This window comes from Chiloscyllium plagiosum, unplaced genomic scaffold (assembly GCF_037043375.1).
Source record: "Chiloscyllium plagiosum isolate Xiang-an unplaced genomic scaffold, Cpla_swu_hap1 HiC_scaffold_28, whole genome shotgun sequence".
Lineage (NCBI taxonomy): Eukaryota > Metazoa > Chordata > Chondrichthyes > Orectolobiformes > Hemiscylliidae > Chiloscyllium > Chiloscyllium plagiosum.
Window position 1 is genome coordinate 22,480,720 of NW_028270166.1, and position 24,620 is coordinate 22,505,339.

Consider the following 24,620-nt stretch of genomic DNA (forward strand, 5'->3'; position numbering starts at 1 on the left):
CTGGGGAAAGAGAACTGATTTGGGACAGGCTCGACCTGAATCGTGTGGGGACCAGTATCCTGGGGAATTGCTTAACTGTCAATAGGGCTTGAAACGAAATGGTGGGGTGATGAGTTTAGTTTGCATGGAACTTCATGGAGCAAGTTGTGGGGGGAGTGGGCTAGCTCAGCAAAAGTTGTTAAAGTTTCCAGAGCAGTAATAGGATAGAGATTCCTGATCTTTTCCGTAGATTCTTAACTTCGGGCACAGCAGATAAGGGGACAACTATGAGAAGGGAGGCAGTCAACCCAGGACTGAGGGTGTTATACTTAAATGCACGCATTATATGAAGCAAGGTCACTGAGCTTGCAGTACAGATTGATATTGACAGGTATGATGTACGTGTACTGAATACTTGACTGCAAGGGGATCAGGGCTTGGAGCTAAATATCCAATGACAAACATCCTATTGAAAGGACAGGCAGATGGGTGGAGGGGATGGGTTGCCTTGTTAATAAATAAAATTTGAATAGATTGCAAGAAGTGGAAAAAAAATCGGAAAGCGTAGAATATGTGTTGAGTTGAGAAAACACCCCTGTTGGGCGCTAGGATCAGCAAATTCTTAGAGTGGAAATAGGCCCAACAAGTCCACACCCACCCTTTGTAGAGTAACCCACCCAGACCCATTCCCCTACCCTATTATTCTATATTTACCCCCGACTAATGATATACACATCATTGAACACTGGGGCAATTTAGCATGGCCAATTCACCTAATCTGCGCATCTTTGGATTGTGGGTGGAAACTGGAGGACCCGGAGGAAACTCACACAGACACTGAGAGAATGTGCAAACTCCACATAGACAGTCGCCCGTCAGTTGTGTCCAAACCTCCCAGCAGGCAGTATTGCAACAATCATGGGGGACATTAGAATGCAGGTTTACTGGGAAAATCATCGTGATAGCGGGTCTCAAGAAAAGGAATTCATGGAATGTGTATAAGAATATTTTTGGAGCGGCTTGTGTTATAGTCCACTGGGAACGGGCAATTCTGGATTTGTATGTGTAGTGAGCCAGACTTGATTAGGGTGAAGGAACCTCTTGGGGGGGGATCAGTGACCATAATATACTAGAATTCACCCTGCAGTTTGAGGGGAGAAGCTGGAGTCAGATGTAACAATATTACAATTGCATAAAGGTAGCTAGCAAAGGTATGAGGGAGGAACTGGTCAGAGTTCTTTGGAAGGGGAGCTGAGCAATGGTAGGAGTTTCTAAAGGTAATTTGGGAAGCACAGCAGAAATTCATCCCAAGGAAGAAGAAACATAATAAGGAGAGGATGTGGCAACCATGAGTGACTATGTCAGGGACCGCACAAAAGTAAAAGAAAACGCAGGCAGTGTGGTGAAAATTAGTGGGGACCCAGAGGATTGGGAATCTTTTAAAAACCAGATAATTTTTTTAAAAAGATGTAATATGAGAATAAGCTAGCAAGTAATATAAAAGAAGGTTGAGAATTTTTTTTCAGATATATAAAAAGTAAATGAGACCAGAGTGGGCATTGGACCACTAGTAAATGAAGTTCAAGAAGTAGCAATGGGAAACTAAGAAATGGTGAAACACCTGAATAGATGCTTTGCATCAATTTTCACGGTTGAAGACACCAGCAGCATAGTAGAACTTCGAGAGTCGACGTTTCGGGCATAAGCCCTTCTTCAGGAATGAGGAAAGTTTGTCCAGTAGGCTAAGATAAAAGGTAGGGAGGAGGGACTTGGGGGAGGGACGTCGGAAATGTGATAGGTGGAAGCCAGAGAATGGTTAATCTGTGGAACACATTGCAGAGGGCTATGGGGGCCAGATCATGAAATGTTTTCAAGGCAGAGGAAGATTCTTGAGTTGGGACTGGATCAAGGGTTATGTGGAGGAGGCAGGAGAACGGGATTAAGAAACATCAACCATGATTGAATGGTGGAGCAGACTCAATGGGCTGAATGACCTAACTTTGCTCCTATATCTAATGGTCACTGAGGCATCCACTATCTCTATTGTGGCTTGATCATTCAGATTCATCAGACCTCAATCAACTACCTTGTCAAAAAAATCTCTCTATTAATGTTACTTTTGTTTAGCTTGTCAGTTCCACAAGATCCTTGATTTCCTCATATTTGTCGGAGATATTCTGCATTGTTTTCTGTGAATGAGGGCACAGCGCTGCTCTTTGGAAACATTTCTATTAATCACAAGCACTAGCCTTCGCTTGTGCAGAGAGCTGGCACAGCTTTGATAGGCTGAATGATTTTCTCTGTAATCAAAACCCTTAACTTTGAGCAAATGTAAATGCCCTCCCTTTCTCCAAATTCCCAATGAAATGAAACAGGCCTATTTTACAAGAGAAAATGTAGCATGATGTATTGAACATTTTCTGCCTGTACATGAATGTCACTTGGAATCGATAAGATTGGAGGAGAAAACCCAAATTGTTGTAAAAACTCAGTAACTGTGGGGAGGGAAATAAAGTATGGAACTCATTTTTGGAACTAAAGATTGGAATTCTTGTATTCTGTGAAACGATGCTGGAAGAACCACCTTTTTATTCTCCTTGGGTGTGTGTATATATGTATATATTTTGGGACCTTCTTGCTAAACAATCAGATTTCAGGAAGGTACATTGACTGCATCAGCCATCTGATTAATAATCTTTGTGAATAAGTATGTAATAATATAGTTTGAAATAAAAAGAGAATGCTGAGACTTTTTATTGAAGGTTGCTGAAATATTGCTAACTTTGATAGTAAATATTGAACCGCTGCCAGTTGTGTGCCATGGGTGGAGTTCTTTTTCAAACGTTTAAGGGACATTGATAGTGAACGATCTATCACATTTTCTAAAGGGCTAGTGGCCTATTTCAGGGAAATTAACCCTTTTCAGTATGTTTTATGTTTCCTTTGGCAAAGTGTACACATTCAAATTAGTTTCCACTTTTTTCTGTAAATAAAACTAGTCTCAGATATAAACTTATTTGTAATTTGCATTATAGCCTAACCTTGCTTTAAACTATAATTGGATGTAAAAGCAGTTGCACTTTTAAAATACAATCATTGTTTCAAGTGATTGTATTGTGCATTAATGGTAGGTAGGGGCAACTATGATAATATGACCAGTGGGGTTTTGTCAAAAGTGCCAACTTTCAAGGCAATTTTCCTGCAACTATTGGTTAAATTCTCAAAACAAATGACCTATTCAAATGTTGCAGTACTGTTTTTTTGCCATGAGATTCATCTCAGCAGCTGAAATTGACTTCATTCGTCCTCCAGTGAATGAAGCCAAATTTGTAAGCTAATGTGAAGTTCAGCACACAGTCAATGAAGCAATCAGTACATTTTGTCTTTATTTTTTTCAGGATTGACAAAAAAATGGTGCAAAATCAGTGTACTGTATCAATTGAAAGTAAAGAAATTTCAATCGTTTGTGGAGATGACAATCAAGGTGAGAGAATTGAGGCGGTGCAGTCAAAGCAAAATGAACCTGACATTTATTTTCAACTAAATGTTTCAAACCATCATTGGTTAGCCATTTCCCCATATTCTATAGGTTGTGATGCATACAGAGGACACTTATTTTTGAATTACAAACTGAGCCAGGTTTGCCTCCATTAATTTTCTTCCACCTGTTCACTCAAATTTAACATACATGATTGTTATTGAATCAGAATTTGAATTAGCATAATACAAAGTACTTCATGATAAGATGAACAGATTATGTGAAACTAGGAAAGCTATATTAATGAGGGATTTCAATCAAGCAAATATGAATTGCTTAAGTGGCTTACAGTTGTTTGTGGTAAGTGGTTGTTTCACAATACATTTGATCATGAAAGCCAGGAAACACATTTCTCAACTTGACTTGAGACTAAATGATATAATAGTTCACCAGATATTAAAAGCTATGTCATTCCCAAGTTGATTCTGATCACAGCCATACTTGGAATTGATTGTAAATTTGATGACAGTCCCCAGGATCCGCTCTGGGTAGCTTTCAGACATTACCTAGAGGAAACATTTGTTCTTGTGTAAACTAGGGAAAAATGGTATATCTTCAAAGCTACAATAGTGTGAAGGCATATATTTCTAAGATGACCAAGCATGAGTTAATAAATATATTCCCCAAGTGGGATAACAAAGCATATACAAAGTGAATAGGTACTGGAGTGAGGAGAGCTTTATAAATGTTGCAAAAAGAAAGATGAACAAATCCATTGGAAAGAAATTGGGGAAACTTCAGATATGCAAATAATCTTATTAGGAGGGGAAGTTGGAACCTGGAAATGAATAAGTACAGAGTCTAAAGAAAACTAAGTAGCACTGTTTTAAAAGCAAGAGTACAGTACTTGATTTGAATTATTCCTACAATGCCTGACTTAATAGAATGTAATTTTTCAACATTAATAATCAAAGGATTTGTACGAAATTTGGCATCAGTGTTTCCCCATAGAATGCTTACAATAAGCAAATTTTCAGGAATCCATGTATTTATTCCAAAGACCAGGAGAGGATAGTGATAAAATTTGGCAAATAATTCACTGTCGTCTTGAATAAGTTAATGAAGCTGAATTAATGTATATTCCAAAAGATGACAAATTAAATCTTGGAAAAAGCAAACTTTAATAATTTAGCACATAAACAGCCAGTACGTTATGAAAGATAAGGCCATGTCTCAAAATGTCCTTCACTTGAAGAATTGACATCCCAAATGAGATTAGGTTTGGATTTTCCAAATGCCGCCTTTCAAAAGGTTGCTACTGAAACTAAAACTTAAGTAATATTTGGGTGTGAATTTTAAAATAAAGTTTGCAAGAAAGAAAACAATGAATGTTGTTGAGAAATATTTGGGAATTATATTTTTGATGCAAGGGCTGAATATGTCAAAGAACTTACAGAAGCTGTCAAACTATATTTTAATACTTGAATTAAAACATGCATCATGAACCATTGGAATTTGCAGATATCAAAATCTGGAGGTGAGTTGAATTGGAGGATGTAGATCAGAACTGACTAAAGCTAATTGATCAAACATAACAGGGTAGAAGAGTGTCAGATATAATTAAATACAACTAAGTGAAAGCTATGTGTTGGGAAGAAAAATGAGGGCCAGTGTATGTTTGTTTTAAAAGCTGAGAGTTAAATTGTAAAATATCTGGAGGAAATAATAGATAATGGACTCAATTTGACAATACAGCACACATATTATAGAATCAGAAAAATTTCAGTTGGAGAGTGTACCATGCTCGGCATGAAGTAGTTGCCACCTTAAAATAGATGTGGACCAATTGAGAATGGAAGCTGGGAAAAACCAAGCCTATGTACACATATCCATTTGTTACAAGGGAAAAATACAGATTATTTAGCTGTAATTTAACCCACCTGAGTGGATTTTTTTTATTATAGTTGTGTGGAATATTAAACTGCAATAGAGTAGCCAACCTTGTGCAGTAGTTTAGGGTTTGCTGAGATCAGACCAAACAAATCTAGATAAGGCCAATACCAGTGAATGGAAACTTCTATAATTTTGTCATGAAGATCTTGAATCAAAAAATGATCAATGCTTGGAATACTGGAAGTAAAAATCATGGGGGTTAGTGTAAGAAAATAAGTAGATGCAGGAGTAAACATTTGACCCCTTGAGTTTGCTTTGTGATTTTGAGAGAAACCAAGGTGAAGAGGCAATTTTATTTTCCCTGAATGAATGAGCTTAAATAGGCATGGTCATGTTGTCTGCGCAGTTCCAGTATGTGCCTTTTTTATATTTTTCACTTTTTGTTTCACTTTTTGTTTACTTTTGGAAAGCTTTTTCTAGCCTTGGGTCTTTTAATGCTAGAAATCTGACTTGTGCATTGAAGTTTGATATAGTTCTATTAAAGGATTAAATCACACCCAGACGTTTTGGTGAAACTTTTATGGGAATTATGAATAAACCTTATTTTGAAAGTGCAGTTTAAAAATGTTTTGATTGCTTCTATCACACCTATTTTCTTCTTAGACTGACTTTGTTTTTAAATTTTTATAGGTGGAAGCTTACCAGTGCGGAAGCAAGGACTCAGTTGCAGTAATACAACTAACAGTAGTAAATGGAAATCCACTTTCTCTCCAATATCTGATATCAATTTGACGAAGAACTCTGACAACACATCTCAGTCAGCAGCTGCTTTATGCCAAGTATCTCCTTTTGGCACCAGGCCTGTTACAGGTGAACTTTCAGTCAGTGATGCTAAAATGGGATCCCATCAGAGGAAGCACATCACCACCCCAGTCTCAGTGGAGGAAAATGGTTGTCATGCAGTCTCACCTATCACTTTTAATTACCATTCTGGACGATCTGCAGATATCAGTTTACATGATTATAATGAAGGTGCTTGTTTAGCTCGTAAAACTTCAGAGATGGTGGGGCTGAATTCCAGTGCACTGTACCAGCTGACCAGGAACAAAGTCGACTCCAATATTGACTCCAATCTCTCCTCAAACAAGAAGCAACCTGATGGGTTGACTGGTGCAAAAGGCGATGAGCTGAGCAAGTCAGGGGTCAAAGGTAAAGAAAATGTAGGGAGCATAAAATGTCTGAGAGGCCAATTAGAGAAATGTGCAAAACCGTATAATGTAAAGATGAGCAAGTTGCATGGAAGAGAATAAGAAATGTCAAAAAAAATTAAAAGTTTTATTTCGCAAGTCCACAATCCCTTTGGGAGGAATACTTCATAAAAATGTGCCAATTGCAATTTTTTTCAAATAGCAGTTAGCTAAACTAATCACGCACTATGTTTTATTCAAACATAATCATATCATTCTGTTGCAGTTCTTTGCCTGGTCAGGTTATCCCAGTATCACAGCACCCAATGCAGGTTAACTTGAGCTCTGTGCTGGGGTGAATAGTATACAGTCCTTTGGATTGACACTAGTTACTGCAAGCATGGTTCTTGTTATAGTTGTGGCATTAGGTTGACTAATTATTGCACTGTGTTGCTTGTTTCTGAATGTTAGCAATGCTGGTGGGACTGTAGGAGGTACTTTAGAGTGTACTGCAGTTAAGAGCTGAAATAGCATCTATAAAGGGAGCTTTATATTGTAAAGAAGTTTGTACATTTTGAAAGGGAACCTAAAAGATTTCATAGTATTTTGAATAAACCTTAATCTATTTTGATAGAAACAGTACTTGGGTCAGCAGGAAAATAGATTCACATCAAAGTTTTGTGCTATTCCATAAATGTGAACTTCACATTAATATGACCATTTGAAACAAGGCCCTTTTCAGAAGATATTTATCCACTATTCTGGTAAACTGAATGAACAGAGTTTTGCTTGAGGAGATGGTTCCCTGATTAGTCACTTTTCTGTAATCTAATGGACAACGAGGGGCAATTTTGTAGGGTAAGCTCATGCCCACTTGCACTGAAACACTGAATTCCTTTCCTGTCGGATATTAGCTGGAGGAAAATTTCAAAAGGTTATATTTGACTCGCTATCTCCAATCAACTATCAGTGTAATCAATGGTAGTACTCAATTTTCCATGATATCCTACATTTTAGGATCCCATAAGCTATTAGAGAAATTTTAAAATTCCTTATTGTCGTTGTTTTGTTATGATGCAGGTAATTTGCAAACAGTTCTTTCCTTGATACCTTTTTTTTCTTAAAAGGATAGATAATTAATTAATTTCTGTATTCATGAAAACAGATTTGTACACTAGCAAAGGTTATTCACTAAAAGCATACCAGCATGACTGACTCTGTTGTTGTAGAACAGCCTTATCATCCCTCGAGACGTGATGATTATGGTACAGGCTTTTTATAAAGCATGGACAATGCTCGATAAAATTAAGTTGCATCTGATCCATTTTTCTGGGGGCATTGGAGAGAGAACTGCGCTGCAGTACAGTTTTAAAAAGAAACTGAAATTCAACCTGTTGAATTTGCATTACATTTTTGGCCTAACTTTTTACTTTCATTTCCTAAATTGAAAAATGTTCAGCCATGAAAATGAAACATGACAGTGATTACCTAATAGCATTTGGAAACCAATCAATTTTCTGTGCACTTGCACCCTTTTCAATTCCATTCATCAATAACCGATCAAACAAGTTGTAGATTTTAATTTGGATAAATTCCAATTCAAATGCTTGGAAATTGTTTCCAGTTGAAGCATGTTTGTTTCTTAATTGGATCCCCACAGCAGCGTCTTAGTGAGGTTTAGACGAAAGTGAGGACTGCAGATAAATTCTGAAGGGAAAGCCCATCATCTGTTGTTAACTAAATAAATTGGGGAAAGCATCAAAGGTGGGCAGGGTAAGAAGGAAGGCATAAATGAGTGGCAGGTCAGATGATGGGAATATAAAGAATGGCAGAAGGAAACTATAGTATGAGAAGAAATGAGTAAGGAATGTAAAAATGGATATGAAGAGTGTCTACGTTATTGCTCTCAAAAAAGGAAAGGGTAAATAAATTTGAGGATTGCTTCTCTGGAGAAGGAAAACTGAGTTAGTGGAAGGTAATAAGGAAATGGCAGATGAAATGAAAAGACACACTTCTGTCTTCATACACGATACAAAAACATTCTACTCGTAGCTGTTAATCAGGAGTTGAAATGGAGAGAGTGACATGGTGAAATCAAAATCACCAAGCAAGTGGGATTAAGCAAACAAATGGAGTTGTGGATCAACAGGTTTGAGTTCAAATGGATTGCATCCTTTGGTCTTAAGGGGTTGCTTGTGAGTTGCTGATTTAGCTTTTCTGGTGCATTAGGAACACCAGTAACTGAAAACCAAAAGAAGAAAACTAAGAAATGAAATGAAAATATCATGTGACTGGGAATATAATGCATCTCAGCCCATGGTGCCCACTTGTCCTGAAAAGCTTCGAGAGTACCAGTGGACACCATGTCCTCCCTCTCTCGAAGACCAGTATAAAGAACCAAACCATTTATTAATCAACCTGTTCAGGCTTATGACCCACCTGTAGAGCAGCTGGGACTTGAACCTGGGGCTTCTGGCTCAGGTAAGACCACTACTACTAGAACCCTGACTCCAGCCCATATTTTTAATTATCCAGAAGAGCTCTTACACTTGACTTTTTTTTTCCTTGTCACTAAATCATCAACCTGACTTATTCTAGTTTGTCCTTGGAAGGGCTCTTTATGATGCAGCAGTAGTATCCCATTTCTGAGTCAGGAGGCCCAGGTTCAAGCCCATTTGTTCCAGATTGGTGTAATAGTATGAATAGATTGATTTAAAAATACTTCCTTGTTTACCGTTAAAAGAACTTGTATTTCTCACACTGACAGTCCTTGAGTTGAGAGGAGGAGCGAGAGAGGACTAGATTCATGATTGAAGTTTGGCTAGGAAATTGAAAGAGAGGGCTATGATTGGTAGTGGGGTGATGAGGCTTTCTTGAGGTGGGGTTGGGGGTGAGAACAGCATACCCCTTTCCTGGTCCATGAGATCTGCTGTAAGATGCACTTATACTATGAAATTTCACTCCCATGTTCCCCATATTCAGATCTCTAATGTCCCTGGACTCTTTCTCCACCTTTACACTTGAATGGGGAGGGAGAGAGTGTGAATGAAATTCTAGAGTTGCATGGATAAAAAAAATTAAACTGAAAAACTATAAATGTGAGCATTGGAATTTATTGTTGGAAAAATATCAAAAATCTTGGCATTCTTTGATATGAAAATAAATGTAGATTTAAAATTGAGCGCAGCCATTTCAGATTTCCATAATGTCTGTCATAGAAATACATCTAAATGTTAGCAAGCAGCACTGAGATCTGTATTGGGATTTACAGCGAATTGCACTATATTTTCTGTTTGCTGTTGGAAATGGCTCTGGTCAGATCAAAAAAATTAACCACAGGTGTAAATATTATTATTCCTTTTTGTGCTGCAAATCATTCAGAAAACAGTGTCATAGTCTAGCAGATGTTTAGTGACTGTCAGCTAACACTAAAATTGCTATTGCAAGTTGAGTACAAATCTGACATAATATAGTGCAACGTGTGGAACCTTGTGGCTTCTTGATTTGTTGAGTATATTTACATTGTTTTTAAGATTGATTTTTCTATACTGTCTTTCATAACACAAGGATTATGTGATTGCTGCTTGAGTTTGAACCTGAACATTATAGGCAATGCTGCTTTTAGTGAAACATCAATGCCAAAAATGATGAATACATTATTTCATGTCAGTAAGATGTACAAAATCTAGCTAAGTATTCAAATGAAGGAAACCGTATTGAGAACAAAAGCATGTATTTGATAAAATGTTTGGCTTTTGATGGTTTATTTATGAATTTATAGGTGTGAAAATAATTGTAATATCTTGCATTAAGGTAATATTCATTGGATATACAGAAGAGCATTTGACTCTGCTTAAATGAGGTTTCTGAATGATTCAAGACCCTGAACTAATGCTGATCAAGGTCTGGGATCAGTTTGTCTGCACCCTTTTTTTTAATGGGTTGGCAGATTCACAATTATTCATTACACTCTAATATGTTGGTGCGAGGAGAAGAGAATTATAATTCTCTGAACTTCCCTCTTTCAGAGGCAGTTTATTTTCATAATGCTAAGGGTGTGTATGTAATGACTTCCATAAAAGGCAAGAATGCTGGAGAGGCTGTAATGGAAGGATAATAGGTCTTTTTTTGGACAGGACTTCATCCAGAAGCATTTTGTGTTCTTGGTGAAGAAGTGTTACCCTCCAGGCAACCTAATGTAATAGTACTGAACTTTGAGATTTTTACTGATTTTCATTCTCTAAATTACAACAATAACTACATTTCAAAAGTACTTCATTGGTTGTGAAGTACTTTAAGGCAAACTGATTGTGAGAAGTGCTGTGTAAATGCCAGTTATCTTGTGCTTGGTGAATATTTTCCTGATGAAAAAGCTGGGGTTTTTTTTTGTTGGAAGGTATGAAGAAGCATAACGCTAAGGATATGAAACTGCATTATTCTTGGTCCAATTCCCAGATGGTTGATCTTAACATTATCTTTTGAGATTTTTGAGGTGACTCTTGCCCAAGTCAGTGTTTGTAGTTTTGGTTTTTAATGAAAGGTTAGTGACCATCTCTGCTTTATCTAATTGTCGTGGAAAGGAAAAGATTAAGATGAGGGCAGAATTAGAAACTATGTAATCGTTTTTGGTATTTACAGCACTGTATTACTGGCAAATGCAGGAAAGAGAAGAGCATGTCTAAAGGTAGTATAGACCTTTGAATATCATTAAGTGTGGGTCTTTTGACTTGCACTCATCAGGACAGGTGTAAGAAGGCCAAATTTCAAAGGGATCATCAACGTACTACGAGAGAGGGTGTCGAATAGCAAATGGACTCTGGTCGAGGTGTTGCCATGGACAATGTACTTGAAAATAGTTATCTCCCAGGCTTTGTTTTAATTGAAAAATTTGCAGTGCCTGGATATGTGCTTTCCATCTGCAGAGGACAGGGTCATTTTTTGAATATGTTTTCCAGAGAACATGGAGTGGTGAGGATGACAATCACTGTTTTTGTACAACTATGAACAACCAGCTCCAAAACTTGTGGATTCATCTGCGTTGTACATGAAAACCTAAATTTTAAAAACTTTTTAAGCTATTTTCTGGAAACCTATTTCATACTGACTGGTGACGGTGCTGAAACCTACAGAATAACACCCTTGCTAATAGCTACTATTCTGGCCTTGGCCTACAAAATTGATTGCGATATTGGTTTGAACGAGCACTGTGCAAGTTCACTACTTGACATACCTTGTTAATGACTGATCCATACTCTTTTATTTAAATACCTATCTAATTGAATTACCTTCCGTTTCTCCCACTCTAGAACGATCAAAGCGAATTTCAATGTTTGTTCCTCAAGCCAAGCAAAACAGCAGTTTGGACTTGTTCCAAGTGCAAGTGACCAATGATCATGTTTTAGAGCAAGTGTTGGTGGATATAACTAATTCTTATTCTGTTTATCATAAAGCATTATTTGAACAATATGGAATTGTGGTTGGACTTAACCATGGTGTGACAGGCAATCTTCCAAGAGCAGTGCTTAACGATGCAGCACAAGGGATTGATACTAGTTATATCCTCAATTAAGACTTGTTCTACACCATTTCATGCCATTGATTGTGGTCTTTCAAGAACAGCACCTAAAATCTTTGTTCAGCATTCATTTGGCCCTCTGATATCCATGACGTGCACACAACTGCCTCCCACTTCCCCCTCCATCCCAGAGTTAGATTTGAACATGCAACTGTTGTCACATTCCATCATCTATTTTCAGTCTTTGTTGACATCGGTGCTGCTTTGTTGCAGATTAATAATTGAGCGGTGCAAACTCTACTTCAGCCGAGTCAATTGCATTGATACTATTTGCTGCAGAGTTTTATTTCATTGCCTGAAACAGTGGGGCTTCAAGAGGATTTTTGATTATCAACCTGCATTCTGTCTTGTGAAATACTTTCTCAAGCTTTATTTTTTCTGCTGACTGAAAGGGGTAAAAGAGATTAAACTCAGTTCTATTATTGCATCCTTTTTGAACTTCTGCATTATGGCTCCATGAAATAGGACTTTGGGAAATTTATCTCGCCACCTTCAGTACAAAAATTATTTCAAATTTGGCACATTGTTAGAAGGGTCCTTGAAACTTGAACAAACACCAAAGGGACAAGGAGGAGAATTTTTTTTGGGGGGGGGGGGGGGGGGGGGAAGTTTGTGACACCTTTTTGTGTGATTTTAAAAGGAAATTCCACTAATTCCTAATTCTCAAATTCTCAATTCCATCTTACAATTTAACTACTTTACACACTTGCAACTAATTATTTAGAGATATCAGCAAACAACTGGCTGACATTAAGACAGCCATATTTCCACACTGCCTTTCATCTCCAGCAGCATCTGAGATTCCACACAAAGGAAAGAGCAACCATATTTGTGTTAACACCCCCATGCTCTCCGGACAGAGGTGCCAACTCATTAAAAATAAATGGAGACAAATATGCTTTAAGCAACATTTGATCAGTTCTTGGAACTGCCCATGGAATAGGCAGTGAAAACAAAATCTTGAATTGTGGAGCAGTTCGTTGATGTGGTATGGAGTTTAGGTTTCTAAACAAAAATGTATTGGTTGGTCCCTTCATTTGTACATACTTGTTGTTAAAGACCATCTTTTAATCTTGATTATTGGAAGGCATCTGGGTGACCCCTGAGGTGCTCAACAGAAAAAGACAGTGCAAATTTAGATTTGTTCATAAAAAACAGAAATAATTCCAATACTACCACTGCAAGCAAAGTGTATCTTCTGTTGGCAACTTGTAGCATTAAGTAGTAAATATAAAAAGTCTAGATTTTATTTTTTATAAAACTGGTTTTTGTTTTCGTACAATTCATCTTTGAATTCTGTTTTTCCAAGTGGCTGGTTTAATACTCGAAGTAGGACATAGACTTTGTAATACAGTACTGTCTTTTCGAGCACATTATTGCAAATCATCCTAAGTAATTTTATGAAGCACTCCAAAGTACTTTGATAGTGTTTGATCCCAATATGTTTAACATTTTAGATAGGATTAAGCTCCCTGGAATGCACAGATGATGGGAAATGATCATGAATATAAACTTAGTGTTATAGGAAGACACCACAGCCAAGCAAACTGACTGGAGAAGAGGGTAAATTCTCCAATTGGGGTTTTTATGAATTTCATCCTGGGGTCCCCATCCAGTGGCCTTCATGTAAGACCAGTGATCTCTCTCTGAAGGATTTGTTTTTCAGGGATCTGTTTTCCATGATTGAATAGTATAGTAACAGTCATCAAGTAGATGCACATATTCAGAGTAATTACTGAAATATAAAAAAGTGCAAATATTTGTTAATTCGTGAGGAGAGGAAAATTTCGTAGATGAGGACAGTGACAATGAAGCAAAACTGTTGCAAGTAACCTTCAGTACATGGTAGGTAAAAACATATTTTAAAGTATTGTTTACATTTTGTATTATATAAAAAGTATACTTTTCCTTTGATAAACTAGAAGTTGACTGAAAAGGAGATTTGCTATGCTTTGGGTAACCTGAATTGTTTTGCTTTTTGATAACTTTTCTTTTGTTGCTTTTACTGTGCTTGCTGGACAAAACAGCTCCAGTGTGGGCTTAGCTGCTATATTGATGCTTTGCTTCCTGCTAGTCAAAAATCTTTGAGCTGTTTTTTCTCTCCTATTTCAGGTATTTTTAACCATGTGGTGCCTTCAGTCTCTTCTCATCAGTTTGGAGCCAATTTCGGCAATGTTCCAGTATCTAGTAGCACGATGTTAAACTTTAACCCACTACAGACTGCACCTACAACTTCCCATTCATTTCTGTCTGTTTCTTCCAGTACATTATCTTCTGCTGAGAGCAGAATGGCCCCGTACCTTACCCGGGCACCTACGCAGTCTGTGCTTAACACGCCTCCCCCAAATATTTCCTTACCACCGCCACCTCCACTGTTAAATTCAAACAGTCCTGATCCTTCACTTTTCCGTAATATGTCCGCTGTTAGTGATGGATACTTGTCTTCTTCCATTTCTTGCTCCTCTTCAACTGCCTCGCTTCAATCTGCTAACACAGCATTAGCCATGAAGCTTGCATCCCTGCAGCCCAAAGCCTCTCACCCTTCCTTTACAGTGCATCACCCACCTTTGTCACGCTCAGCGCTTGCTCAGACAGCACCTCTCATCCCTCAGTCCAGCACAAATACATCTGCAATGTGGGTCACACTTGGCATGCAGTCTCCTTATGCTACACATTTCTCTGGGGTTAAACCTCGCTAAGAACTCACGTACTTTATCAGTCTTATAAGGTAAGGTTAGAAACGTGCAAGGCTAAAATATATTATCCAAATGTGTACAGCTATGTGTGATGACATACAAACTCTTAGTATGTATAAACTGACTAACTGAAAAGTTAAGATCCAGAGTATCTCACATGGTTTAGGAATTTTTTTCATTTGTGTAAGATGTGCATGTGCTTCAAATCCGAATGCAGAGGCAAATATCCCTTTCAATTTAAAATAACTGCTTTTCAATACTGAGCAAAGTTCCAATACTAATAGGAACACTTAACTTTTCAGGTCTGTGATCTTCCATCAGAATTGGGAAAAGTCACAAACCTTAAACGTTAACTCTGTTTCTCTTGCTCCACAGATGTTGCATTTTTAAAAATATTTCAGGTTCTAGCTTCCTCAGTTTCCTGCTTTCCCAACAATAATGTACTGGCATTATGATTAACACACACATTCAGGATTTCAGTGATTTAGTCATTTGAGTTTCATATGAAATGCTAATACTTGATGCTTTTTAGTGGAACTTTTCTTGTTGAAAATAAACTTGTTGATATTTTGTGGTTTAGCTTTTATTATTTTTTTACTTGGGATGTATGAATCTCCAGACTTTAAAAGCTGATGACCTGTGTTAAATTGTAATTTGTTGTTAAAGTTGACATGGAGGTTTGTTCTCCTTTGCCTAATCCTTGTATTATGGTTTTTGAATTTGAAACAAGTCTGTAATTAATAGTATAAGGTAGATAACTTACTTCCCCCTTCTATTTGTAGGTAATTAGGAATTCTACCTCAAAACAATGTGACCTATGCAAGGACGATGTGGACCAACTTCATCCACTCCATCAAACAAAAGGTGCTTGAGTGGCCTGCAAACATTGTTTTGCTTCTTTACTACTGGAAAATAAAAGCAAATACATTTTACTGTGAATTGGTTTTTAGTGTTGCTGCAAAACAATTGGCTCCTGTTGTATGATGTTTTAGAAACTATTTATCTTTTCTCCCCCAAGTGATTGGGGCTTGTCATTGTTCCAACAAGCCGATAGAGGCTTTGAAGTGTGAAGTGCAGCGCACACCAGCATTCATTTGTTAGCCTGCTGTTGGTGCTATTTAAACCACCACAAACTGTGCCTCTGTGGATTCTGTTCCCTGGTGCTTATTCTGAAAAGTTGAAAGCTGAATAGCTGCAACCTGTTTCTCAGCAACAAGTGATATCCTTGTAATATTTTGCATTACTTGTTAATAGATTGGTACTTGATGCAAATATTGCTCAGCCTTTTTTCAGTTTACTTTATACAAGTACAATCCGGCTCTTCTCTTCCACTGTTTCAGATCTTTTGTATGTTAAATGGTCATTCATGATAACACAAAAATACTGTCATCACTGTCTTTTTGTCATTCATTTAATGGTGTTTTATAGCATTGTAAATTGCAATTGTAGCAATGTAATCTAATACCATTAGATAAAGATTTGTTGTACATTTTGATTATTGCTGTGTAATTTTAATTGTAAGCAATAGCACATTGATTTTCTGATAAATTTAGTACACAATGAAGTGTAAATTATGTCAATTTCTACACATTTTGTTCAAGAAGTATGTATTATGTATAAACAACCCAAGAGAGCAAAATGTAAAAAGGCTGAAATTTAAAATTCAATGGGATTTCATAGACTGTACATCATTTTAAAAAAATTATATTTAAAATTTTCCTTTTCACAAAGTTTTATACATTCAAGTGGGACATCTTTACTAATCCAGTTTTAAAAAGTACCTCAAGTTTTTTAATATCCTTACAAAAGGAAACTCTGGTTCAAGAATTCAATATTGGATTGTGCTTGAAGCTAAATGTTTTTTTATCAAATTATTTTAAAAAGCTTTTTTTTTACAAGGTCTGAAGCAAATAAATTGCAGTAATTTTATGTAATTATATTCACTAACCAAACTACAGTAAGACCAATGCCAAGCATTTTTGTAATTATAACAATTATTAAATAAGTAACTGTGGGTGACTTAAATACTCTAGGGCCAGCAAAGAGCTGTTTGTCTTGGTGGAGCTGATTCGCATGTCCGGTATTTGCAGTCCAGCACGCAGGAGCCCATGTTTCATTTTTTTAAAGCATTATCCAGCATGTTCCATAAATTAATAACCTACAAAATGAATGTGGGTGGTTCTGCTGACTGTTTTGAAACCATATTGCAGTTTAAAAACTGTTAGCTGAAAGAATTAATTGTTTCTGCTTTTAGGATATCCAGAAGATTGTTTAGTTTTAGTGGTGGCTATGTGGGAATTTGAATATGTGACTGAGTAATTGTAATAAACTGAAAGCTTGTAAAAGTGTGAGCAGAAATATTGGCTTTTCATAGTTTGGGGACACTGTTTCTAAAGAGTTTGGTCCTTCAGTGTGTATGCACCTTGATGCATGACTAGTGCTAAAAAAGTGACACATTTCCTACTTCATGTTCAGTGCTACATGGTGCACATTATAGTTAAAGTAGTAAGTGTTCAAGTGCAAACATTGATTGGACACCTTCCACTGACTGGTTACCAGCTTCAGTGCATTAATCGTGTTAATGTTTTGAACTTTACTTGAAACTCATTTATTCATGTTTAAAATCCCATAATGTAATACAGTAGAGTTTTACTTCCCTTTCTATATTTTCTGGACAAGACCCCACGAATTGTCATGGGATCTTGAGAAGAGGAAAGATGACTGTAATGAAGTCTTTTCTTCCTATCTGAAATAGTTAAGAGGGTAATTGAACTAGGAAATAGTTGACTAATATGAGACCTTTAGTCTGTTACTGTACAGATGCAATAGTTATCAGGTATTATAAACTCTACTTTTGAGGTGCAACTCAAATCATACAAAAATCCACAGTACTGCTCTATTGAATAGACACTAAAACTGTAAGAAATCTCAATTATTCAAGAAGGTGGTGTTGAATTGGACTTCAATCCATAGAACCTACTTTGTAGAGTTAAGTGACGTTGACTGCAGATTGACTGTTTGCATAATGTATTCAACCAGAAATTTCAAGGCAGCATATATATATAATATATATATATATATATATATAATTAATAAGATGAGCTGATTATAAATTTGACTTCAGTTTTATACGATGTGACAAAATTCACACTAGTATTTGGTAGATAGTTAGCTCACCAGTAACTGAGTAAAACATCAAACTGTCGCAGGATGTTCTCATAAGTAGCCTTAAATTTATAGGTAGATTGAGGTGTAATTACATGCTGTGAAAACTGAGCCATATAACTTAATAGAAATAAAGGTGCATTTATGTCTTTTTTTTTTGTTGGTTTGTAGTAATAAAACTGTTTTTTGAAGCAGTCAAAATCAATTTGTACAATCCATTGGGGCGCCTCTATCATGCAGAAACTGTAAATGAGATTGCCCCTTAAGAATTAAACATCTATTGTGATCTGTACACTATTTATCAAGTTCAGTTTACTGTAAGGAAAATCTTCTGTACAAAGTAATACTATTATTTTAATATATATATTACCAAAATGCCTGAGATATATTAGAAGCTATTACTTAATTTTCTCAAGTATTCCCAAATACTTCAGAGGACGTTTTTGTTTGTTACAAAATTGTATATTTAACTTTTTTGGAAAAAGGAAGCAAACTTTTTCTGAACCATCAGAAGGCACAGATGATATTTTTCAGCACTGTAAGGTAATGTCCATCATATGCTGGATTTTAAATATTGTGTTTTATATGTTGTTCACTTCCCCACCTGCATTTGAAGGTATTTGAACATAGTTATACTTTCAAAAATGCCTGTTAGGAGAAACACACAAGTACGTTTTAATCCTTATCGCACTGCATCCTGAATGAGCATTTAAAACTATGTAAATATCTAAATTTGTGTTATGTAACCTTCCAGCTTCATCTAAATCGAGTAGCCTGTTTTAGCTGAGCGTAGATATTGTTTATTTTAAAATTATCCACAGAGTTAATACAGATTAAAATGCAATAAATTCCATAAATATTTTATGCTGCAATTGTGGTATATGATAAAGGAGATCGCAATTATAGTGTTATCACTCCTGATTATTCTGGGCACATACTATCCCCAAAACGTTTACAGACAGGAGTTAGGATTATTTAATTTTGGAAATTTCTTGAATTGAAAAGTAAATATCTCCATTGTGAAGTGCAAGAATCTGAACTTAATGATTTTTTTTCCTCTGGACTCTTTATAAACTCCTTTCAACTTTTGACATCTTTAGGTTTAATCACTTTGTATAATTTGATCAGAAGGCTACATATCCTGTGTAAGATGGATGTTATCTTTAAATACATAAGTGGAGGATAAATCAGATTTTCTTTGCACTTGTACCATGCAGTCTGTCTTTTTGTGGCTATAGCTTATATTGTACAATGCTGCTTGGTGTGGAAGAAAAAAAAGTTGTCCTAAATAAACACAAATGTTAAGGAAATACTTTCTGTGGTTGTCTTAAAAACTCAGTGAATATATACAATTTCATCAATATGTACAGATGAGAAGCTGATTATTGGCTTGTGACTATTTTGGCATGGCTGTAGAATTTGAAATATAATTAGATATTCACTGGCTACTTTCAGTTGGCTTTTCAAATTTTTCATAGTATATGCACCGTCTACATTATGTGGTAGGGAAAGGGATGTTTTTGTGATTACAGTTGCCTAGTGCTTATTACATTTTGTGAAATTTGTGAAGGTTAAATGGCAAGCATTTTAAAAATGGGTTTTCTTTGTATGTAATGTTATAGTGGAACTGCTTTTTTAATTGTTTTTTTTTCTGCCATTCCACCCCTTTCTAAAGTACTGTAAATTCAGTTACGTTTCAACTACTGCTAAAATGTTTGGAGGAATAAATTTTCTTTGAGCTGGCATTTTAAAAATATTTTATCTGCAAATTTGTCTCTGGTGTTTTGCTTTCCCAAGAAATTAATGCTTTTAAGGGTTTTTTTGCTTTTTAATAAAGTTGTGTATTTCTAAATACATGTTGTGTATTAATTATAATAGTGTATTTTAGCTCTAAAACATGTCAAATTTCAACTCCGCATAGTGATAATCAAGTTACCACCTAAGTGCTTTTTCGCAACATAATTGTTTAATCCACTCAATTCCAAATTAATTTCACTGTAGATTTAATTGTTACACTTGTAGTAATAATTCTGTGAAGTACAATTTCAGCATTTCTGAATAGCAAATGAAAATAGTTGAATATTGATAGAGAAATCCCATGTAGGATGTCCTTCTCTTGGACGAAAGGATTGTGATCGATACTCAGGTAGAAAAGTGCCAGCGCACTCAACCACCCTCCCAACCTTGCCTTCACTATTTACTGGGATCTCCATAATTGAGTTTGATAAATTATGTATATTAATAGTCTTTGCATTAGTGTGAAACCTGTGTTTAACTAATTTTGAGCATGTGACTTCATCTTTGGAACACCACAATTTAAACTACAATGTTAGATATATTATTAATTGTACCTGAGGCCCAATCTTGTCACTTCTCGTAACTCATCAGTCTTGTAGCACAGGATCAACATTGTAACTTTGCACTGTTTCAGGTTTGTATGTTCTTGTGACATTGACCAACTGGTCACACTTTTCCATGTCTCGTTTTAATGTCACTATTATTTATCCTATGAGTTATTAATACACTATTGTATTATTAATCACTGCTCCAGATTCACTAAATGTGTCATGTTTTATCATTGAATCTCTTCTATAACTCATATAGATACTTCAACACCAATCATAGACCAGGAGTGATAAATGAACTCCCTGCCAGCATTGAGAAGAATGTCATAGGTTTGAGTTCCATTGAAGAATTTAGAGAATGTTAAGTGTCAGAAGCATTTCTCAGTTTATTATCCGGTTGGACATCTGGGAACTCCCCAGCATGATTAAATGAATTCTGTATCCAGACCAACTCCCATATTTTATAGCAAAACTGATATCCTCTTCGTGTGTTCTAGTTAAACTGTATCACTCACTTTAAAGTGAATGTTTTGACATGTCTAGCAATAGAAAACATGCTTTATAACTGCAGGTTCTTCCTGCATGCAATCCTGCAGCTTTTGCTGTGCTTTTGTTTTGTGTATTTATCTCAGCTTGTGATTTAAGGCTCCCTTAAGACTTGAACATAACTGAGATTGACATTCCAGTGCAGTGGCCACATGTACTGTGTCGAGAAAGGATCTGATTTTCCAATTCAGTCTTGTATGTATGTTGTATATACTATTTGAAGTCTTAGTTTTTACTAACAATCTCTATAAATTGAACTGGATAACCGACCCAACCCTATCCCTGCATTTCCCATAACTAATCCACCTAGCTTGGACATCCCTGGACACTGGGCAATTTTAGCATGGTCAATTCACCTAACCTGCACAGCTTTGGACTGTGGGAGAAAGCCAGATACAAAAAAAGTCAAGCTCCACATGGGCACTTGTCTATGGCTGGAATTGAACCCGGGTGCTGCGAGGTCACTTCATTGAATAATTTGCAATAAAGTGGTTGTTTGTTTTTTGAGATATATTCTCTGTATATCCAGACCACTGTTAAGGCAAAATGACTGGAACTGCTGTATGTACTGTCATGCCATTATATGTTGCTACAACATAGACATTTTGTAAAATCATGAGGGATGTGGGCAGGTAAAAAGACACTGTTTTTCACCCGGAGAACTAGAGTAGATAGGTCATTTAAAATTTCTCCCCTCTCACCCAAACCTAAGGGGCAACTTGTTCATGCAGGTGGTGGTGTTATATATGGAATGAGCTGCCAGAGTGAAGTGGTGAAGGCTGGTACAATTACAACATTTAAAAGGCATCTGGACAGGTATATGAATAGGAAGGGAATGGGGGAATATGGGCCATGTGCTGGCAAATGGGACTAGATTAGGTTAGGATAGCTGGTTGGGATAGACAAGTTGGACCAAAAGGTCTGTTTAGGTACTATAAATCTCTGTCTCTTCTTACTGTGACTGATTCTAAGGGCCTACTTGGTTTGCAATAGTAAAATTAAATTGCTAGTGAGCCCTGACAAGTTTTTCTGCCTTTTATTACCTGATGGTGATTGGTCAACCTATGAATTAGTACCCATTGTTAAGACTGGTGGAAGACTTGTGCATAAAGGATCTTGTAGTGAAGATGCAGTACGTTTTGCCTTTCATCACCCACGTTCCTATAACCTACTCAGATTAGCTGAAACTTAATGCACACCAATATTGATTATTTCAAAACTACTTACCTAATACCAGTAACCCCAATCTCAATCTGATCATTTCAGCAACAATTCTGTTCATGTATAAATTCTGATTTCAAAGCTTCAAAATAACATTTTTCTAAATGTCACAATTATTGATGGAGTCCTGTATGGATTCCTTGGATGCAGAACTATTATAAAATTTTTGAAAGAGCAAGATCTTTATTGCCAAGGTAGTTAGTAAAAGCTCATAGGACCACTTGTAGTATCTGTACTGTTTTTTGTTTTCATGATCTATGTATTCAATCAGGCCTTTAATAGATGACTTCAATGTGATTTTCCCCTGGTGTGCCACAATTGGGGTGAAGTGTGCTGCCAAACGCTCAGATAAAGCAGTGCTGCTTCCTGAAAATCAAATCACGAGTGCATACTTCCAATCTTGGTGCCTTTATTGAAGGCAGCATCTGCGGATATTTGTTACTGTGTATGTGCAGAAGAGAACTTTGCTTTTATGCATGTGCAGGACTAAACATTTGGTATTAATGTGCAATATCACAGTATTGTATTTCTATTGTGAAGAAAAGATGTGTGCTCAGTAAAGAGGTGAACAATTGAAACAGCTGTTGAATTGGCTGGAAGCTGCCTGCCTTGGCCACACTTCCATATGAGCATAGATTTTACAATGTAGTAAAATGCTTAAAACAAAGTCTTCAAAGCTCTGAATCTCCAGTCTTGTGGTATTTAGCAATGATGCCCAGAATTGTTAACCCTCTTGTAAGTGCTGCAGAGTTGCCACTACAGTTTTTTGTTTGAAGTAGTGTGCTGCTATCTCTTTCCTTGACCAGATTGAAGGGCCTAACTAGTTAATAAATAGAACAAATCCACTAAAGAGTCTATATAAGAGGCAGTTTATCATATGATTGATAGCAATAAGTTACAAGTTACATTAGAACAGCTCATTTTAATTTTCTAATGTAAAATCCACTTCAAATCTTCCTGCCCCAGAGATGTGTCATAACCTGTCCAAACGGGTTTTTCAATCAACATAATACTTCATTTGTAAACAGGATATATTACCAATATTATTCAAATTACACACTGCCTCAAAAAACTGGGAATGATGAGAGGTTGTGAAAAGTGCTTTGTAAAATCTCTTCAGATGACTTGGTAACCAGATCACACATTAGATTAAGACTTGTGTGTTTTCTCCTTAGTACTAAATTTGCTTGCAGGTGGAGAGAGGAATGGCTGAGCAATGTTGGATCGAAGTGTAGTCTGCCTGGTAAGAGGCTATAGGTCCATACTTGGTACCTTCACATACTGAAGCTGGTGAGCGGAACCTAATCCAGATGATTTTCAAAAAGAGTAACACCATAGGCTGAGTTGCCATTAGCTTTCATGCTTAAAATACGAAGATAAGTATTAGCTACACTTAAATAGCACAGAAACAAACCCTTCAGTCCACTCTGACCATAATCCCAAACTAAACTAGTCTTACCTGCCCGCTCCTGGCTCTCTTCCCTCAATCTTTCCAATTCATGTATTTACTCAAATGACTTTTAAATATTGTAACTGTGCCCAATTCCATCAATTCCTCAGGAAATTCATTCCACACATGAACCACCCTCTGGGTAAAAGATTTGACACTTGTGTTTTAAATCTCTCCCCTTAATGTGCCCCCTGCTCTTACAACCTTCATCCTCGGGCAATATCTACCATTAACCCTATCTAGACCCTTTCAATGGTATATACCATTGGAAAAAGTCCCAGCCTATCTTTATAATTCAAAGCTTCCATACCTGGCAGCATTCTGGTAAAGTTCTTCTGAACCCACTCTAGCTTAATAATCTTTCCTATAGTGTTCTTACTGCGATAGAGGGAGTCAGAAATCTTTTTTAATTGGCCTGCTTAGTTGAACCCAGGAGAAAGTGAGGACTGCAGATGCTGGAGATCAGAGCTGAAAATGCGCAGCAGGTCAGGCAGCATCCAAGGAGCAGGAGAATTGACGTTTCGGGCATGAGCCCTTATGATTCCTGAAGAAGGGCTCATGCCCGAACCGTCTATTCTCCTCCTTGGATGCTGCCTAACCTGCTGCACTTTTCCAGCAACACGTTTTCAGCTCTGATCTCCAGCATCTGCCGTCCTCACTTTCTCCTAGGGACATTACCACTGTACTGCAAAAACCCTACTGTGAAGTCAGGGACTGTGTAGCATATTTCTCCAGCTGCAGCAACTTAGTTTGCATCCTGAATTATTGTGGAGCATTTCAAAAGCTAAAATCATCATTGATGGCAGATATAGTCGAGGTGGTTATGCTGTAGGGTGCACAGGTACAAGGGACCAGTCACACTAAGGGCAGGAATGCATTACAGACTTTCCACTTTGGGTACTTTTAAGGGTGGATAGTTTCTCCGAGGCAATGCAGCAACAGCCAAGTCTATAGTAAGTCAGGTAATAACTGCATTAAGTAGAATAGGAAAGAGTAACAGGGGAACAGACGTCTGCATCCACTGATATGACACCAGAGGGAATAAAGCATCCCTGGTGTCAGGGTCAAGGATATTGCTGCAGAAC

At 36.8% G+C, this 24,620-nt stretch overlaps 1 protein-coding gene across 3 annotated transcripts in view; it reads left to right on the top strand.

Annotated features, from left to right (window-relative positions):
* Window positions 1–19,827, top strand: part of dot1l (DOT1-like histone H3K79 methyltransferase) — a 99,459-nt gene extending 79,632 nt beyond the window's left edge. For 2 of the 3 annotated variants that reach the window (XM_043721189.2, XM_087976043.1), the window contains 4 exons: window positions 3,378–3,463; window positions 6,041–6,559; window positions 14,225–14,840; window positions 15,591–19,827. In XM_043721189.2, the coding sequence (XP_043577124.2) occupies window positions 3,378–3,463; window positions 6,041–6,559; window positions 14,225–14,811 (1,192 nt within the window). In that variant the 3' untranslated portion in view covers window positions 14,812–14,840; window positions 15,591–19,827. The remainder of the gene's footprint in view (window positions 1–3,377; window positions 3,464–6,040; window positions 6,560–14,224; window positions 14,841–15,590) is intronic. The other variant, XM_087976044.1, reaches the window with a different exon arrangement.
* Window positions 19,828–24,620: the final 4,793 nt, after the last annotated feature.